Below are 4,883 nucleotides of genomic sequence, written 5' to 3' on the forward strand. Positions count from 1 at the left end.
GGAGAAGACTCTTGAGAGTCCCTTGGACTGCAAGGAGATCCAACCAGTCCATCCTAAAGGAAATCAGTCCTGAATATTTATTGGGAGGACTGACGTTGAAGCTGAAACTCCAACACTCTGGCCACCTGATGCGAAGAGCTGACTCATTTGATAAGACCCTGATGCCAGGAAAGATTGAGAGCAGGAGGAGAAGGGGACGACAGAGGATGAGATGGTTGGATGGCATCACCGACTCAATGGGCATGGATTTGGGTGGACTCTGGGAGTTGGTGATGAACAGGGAGGCCTGGCGTGCTACAGTCCATAGGGTCACAAAGAATAGGACACGACTGAGCGACTGAACTGAACTGAACTGAGGCTGAGGCTAAGAGAGGGAAGTAATAGAGAGCAGCAGATTTATGTTTGATAAACATCAGATCAGAATCCAACCTAAGTCCAGAACTTATGCTCCAAACCACTAGGGTTGAGTGGGCAGAGTCAGGATGTGGCAAGGGGTGGGATGGGGAGGGGGCCACTGCCTCATCAGAGCAGTGCCCACCACTAGCTAGAATGCAGATGCTCTTCGTCTCTGTCTAGCTCCAGGCTGGTCTCTGTGCCCGCCTGTGTTCCTCTGCTCCCCACCTTTACATACATACACCAGGGGGTCCTCCCCAAAGGATGCTAATTTATTGGCTCAAAACTCTGACTTCCCATTCATTTCATGATTGTAACTGAGAAATGCGAGTGATGGAGGGTCCTCACCAGGAAGACAGCCCAGAAAGACAGAAAGGGAGCTTTAAGAGGGTTCTCAGACTCTCTGGGTCATGACACAGACTCCCAGCATCACCCTACACTCAGGGCATCTGGATGACTGACACAAATTCTCTCTTTCCATGTCCCTCCTCTCCTTATCTCTGTCTGTTTCTCCCTCTCATCTATTGGGTGTTCCTCTCCCACTCCTCCATTTCTATTTCATTCCATTCTTGCCTTCTCTCTAAATGTCTGTTGCCGTGTTGTCTTTCGTCATCTGCTCCTGTCTGTTTTCCTCTCTTCTTATCTGTAGATTTCCATGTTTTTCCTTCTGTGATTCCCTGTTTCTCAATGATTCTCATATTCCCATTTATTTCTCTCTTTATCTCTCCTTCTGTTAACCCATGACCACCTACTAGCCTCTCTTTCTCTGCCTTTAGCCTTGTTTCACAGTCATTGGTTCTCTCTGTCTGTCTCTCTCTGTCTCTCCATCAATGTCTCTTGTTTCCTTTCCCCTCAAGCTCCCAGCCCCAGGATCATGGCAAATCTGAGCCACCCTTCTGAATTTATCCTCTTGGGCTTCTCCCCTCTTGGTGAACTGCAGATCCTGCTCTACGGGCCCTTCCTTGTGCTTTATCTTCTTGCCTTCATAGGAAACACAGTCATCATCGTCATGGTCATTGTCGACACCCACCTCCACACGCCCATGTACTTCTTCCTGGGCAACTTTTCCCTGCTGGAGATCCTGGTGACCATGACTGCAGTGCCCAGGATGCTCTCTGACCTGCTGGCCCCCCACAAGGTCATCTCCTTCACTGGCTGCATGGTCCAGTTCTACTTCTACTTCTCCCTGGGCTCCACCTCCTTCCTCATCCTGTCCGACATGGCCCTGGACCGTTTTGTGGCCATCTGCCACCCCCTGCACTATGGCACTTTGATGAGAGGGGCTGTGTGTGCCCAGCTAGCAGGGGCTGCCTGGGCAACTCCTTTCCTGGCCATGGCGCCCACTGTCCTCTCCCGGGTTCATCTCAGTTATTGCCATGGCAACGTCATTAACCACTTCTTCTGTGACAATGCACCTCTGCTGCAGCTGTCCTGCTCAGACACCAGGCTGCTGGAATCCTGGGACTTTGTGATGGCCTTGGCCTTCGTCCTCAGTTCCTTCCTGGTGACCCTCATCTCCTACGGCTACATCGTGAGCACTGTGCTACATATCCCCTCTGCCAGCGGCCGCCAGAAGGCCTTCTCCACGTGCGGCTCTCACCTCACCCTGGTCTTCATTGGCTACAGCAGCACCATCTTCCTCTATGTCCAGCCTGGCAAAGCACACTCCGCGGAGGTCAACAAGACTGTGGCCCTGGTGACGTCCGTCCTCACCCCCTTCCTCAACCCCTTTATCCTCACCCTCCGCAATGAGACGTTCAAGGCTGTGCTACGAGGCCAGATGCAGAGACTGAAAGGCTTCCTCCAGGCATTGTGAGGGGCCTGAGGGACTCAGCCAGGCTCTGTCAGCCAGGTCACTCTGTGAGGAGGCAGGGCACCAACCTGGGTGGAATGACCCCTGTTGAGTTTCTTTCGGATTTTCCCTCTGTGCCTGAGAGTGGTAACCACAATGAGTCCTTGGTAGCACCCTGGCTGGCTTGACAGTCTCAAAGACCATGTGGAATCCCCCCAGTTTTCCACTAGCAGTTACAAGAACTCAGAATGTAACCTGGGGAACCACAAGTGGGGCTTTTAATAAAGGGAAGTGCATGAGCTTGCCATTCAAAAAAGGGCAGACAGAAAATTTTCTCTGATTAAAAAATGCTACCCAGCCCCAGTGTGTGTGCGTGTGTGTGTGTACACACATGCGCGTGCCCCATTGCTAAGTGTGTGCACCATGAGTGCTTGTCTACATGGAACTAAGCTAAAGAGCAACACTTACCAAAGTCATTGCCTTTCAAGTGTATAGAGTTCATTGCATAAGGATTCATCTGTTCATTCATTTTAGCAATGCTGAGTAGACTGTGTGTCAGGCCCCACAACTGCGTCAGGTGCAGGGTAAAATGTAAACAAGACATTGATAGTTTTCAAATCTCCTAGGTCTATGACAGGAAAGAATGGTATGATAAAGAGCAGCTTCCAGGGACTTGGCTGGCAATTCAATGGTTAAGATTCTGTGCTTCCATGGCAGGAGGTGCAGATTTGACTCCTGGTCAGGAAACTAAGATCCTACACGGCATGTGATGTGGCCCAAAAGTAAAAAAAGATCTACTTATGCGGCAGGGGACGTGTAATGATGGATTCAAAGAAAGGTTTATGGAAGCAGATAAGAGGGACATTGAGACCAGACTGAGGACCGGGGGACAGTTTCCTGATAAGATGATGCTGAGTAACACTTTGAACGTAAGATGGACAGTATGAGAAGGCAATCCACCAGCTAAGCCTTGTGCAGAGAAAATAAATTTAAAGAAAGCAAGATAAATCTTCATTAGTATAAGAAATAAGAACAGATCTTTCAGGAATTGTATGCATTCTAGGGAGGAAATAGTAAGAGATTTTTGTCATTGTTCAGCCACACAGCCATGTCCAACTCTTTGTGACCCCATGGACTGCAGCACACCAGACTTTCCTATTCTTCACCATCTCCCAGAGTTTGCTCCAACTCCTGTCCATTGAGTCGATGATGCCAACAGAGACTTTTAGAAAGATAAAAATAAACTATTCTACTGCATGCTTAGAAACATTCACCTACTTGAAGGCAGAAGATTGTGGTGAATACAGTAAATTCCTTGTCCAGTCATTATATTCACATGCACACACACACGTTCCTGAAAGCCTATTAGGTTCCATATTCCCTCAGGAATGAAATGTCAGCTCCCATTGAGTTTCCCTCCCACAACTCATGTGTGAAATTTTCCAAATCCTTCAGGTACATTCTCCTCAGAATCGTGTTCTCTTCGCTTTCGTTCTATCTGGGATTTTCTGAAACTACCCCAGTGTAAAATAGTCTGCCAAGCTATTTCTGTAAAAACAGCTAAATCTACCAAATGGCATTTCCCAGTAAACGTTATTGAGTTCATTCATCAAGAGAGTACTCCGAGCCCTGCTTATAAGATGAGAACAAAAATGACCAGTTCACCAGGAACGTCAAGCTTAGCTCTGCTGTGTGGACGTGAACAAGGCTGGGACTGTGGGCTACTCTGTGGGCACAGATGCCCTAGCTTTGGAGCCATGGCCCCCTGAGTGGCCCCTACTGATCCATCTGTGCCACCCCAGGAGGCCCCCTTCCTAACTGAGGTGCCCCTTTATCTGACTTTCTGAAAAGTCTTTTCTGTCTCGCTGAGATGCTCATCACCCGTCAGAAGATCTCTTTCGGTGCCTCATTTCATCTTCTGCTGGAAAATCTGACTCCTTCAGTTATACATCGGAGCAATGACTCCGGTGTTTGCTACTGCTGTTGAAACAATTGCTTTATTTTTTTTCTAAATTATCTTCCTTTTACCACCTCAAATAGTAAATAGCTTCCCTGGGGGCTCAGCTGGTAAAGAATCCGCCTGCAATATGGGAGACCTGGGTTTGATCCCTGGGTTGGGAAGATCCCCTGGAAAAGGGAATGGCTACCTCTCCAGTATCCTGGCCTGGAGAATTCTATGGATGGTATAGTACGTGGGGTCGCAAAGGGGTGGACATGACTTTCACTCACATAACGTAAATAAAAACATGATAAACGAATTAAAGATAATTCTACTAATAATATGTTACCATGTTTTTTCACACTTTATCAACTATTTTTATGCATTTTTTCCCACCTGGTTTTACTCTCATAGTAATTCAATGAGGTAAAAATACACAGATCATCCAATACCAGGAATATACTCCACTCACTGGCTGGTGAAGATCAAAGTAATGTGGATTCTAATAACTCCAAAGCATTCTCCATCTGTGAGAGAGAGGACAAAGTACCATTAATTCTACCACATTTTAATAAAGGGTTCTCCTACTGGTAACAAGTGCTGCAAGAGCCCTGAAGGGAAAAACCGATTCTCGGGCTGCAGTTGAGCAGTACTTTGTTTTATTTATTTATTTTTTTTCATATATGAATTGGCTTTTTTTTTTTTCTTTTTTTAATTTTATTTTATTTTTAAACTTTACATAATTGTATTAGTTTTGCC

General features: G+C 46.9%; 1 protein-coding gene across 1 annotated transcript; it reads left to right on the top strand.

The window, feature by feature from the left end:
* Positions 1-1,267: 1,267 nt before the first annotated feature.
* Positions 1,268-2,307, top strand: LOC133246854 (olfactory receptor 6V1). Its single transcript, XM_061415430.1, has one exon. It carries the CDS (start codon positions 1,268-1,270, stop codon positions 2,207-2,209), a length of 942 nt encoding a protein of 313 aa, XP_061271414.1. The 3' UTR covers positions 2,210-2,307.
* Positions 2,308-4,883: the final 2,576 nt, after the last annotated feature.

This window comes from Bos javanicus, chromosome 4 (assembly GCF_032452875.1).
Source record: "Bos javanicus breed banteng chromosome 4, ARS-OSU_banteng_1.0, whole genome shotgun sequence".
In the NCBI taxonomy this organism is placed as follows: Eukaryota; Metazoa; Chordata; class Mammalia; order Artiodactyla; family Bovidae; genus Bos; species Bos javanicus.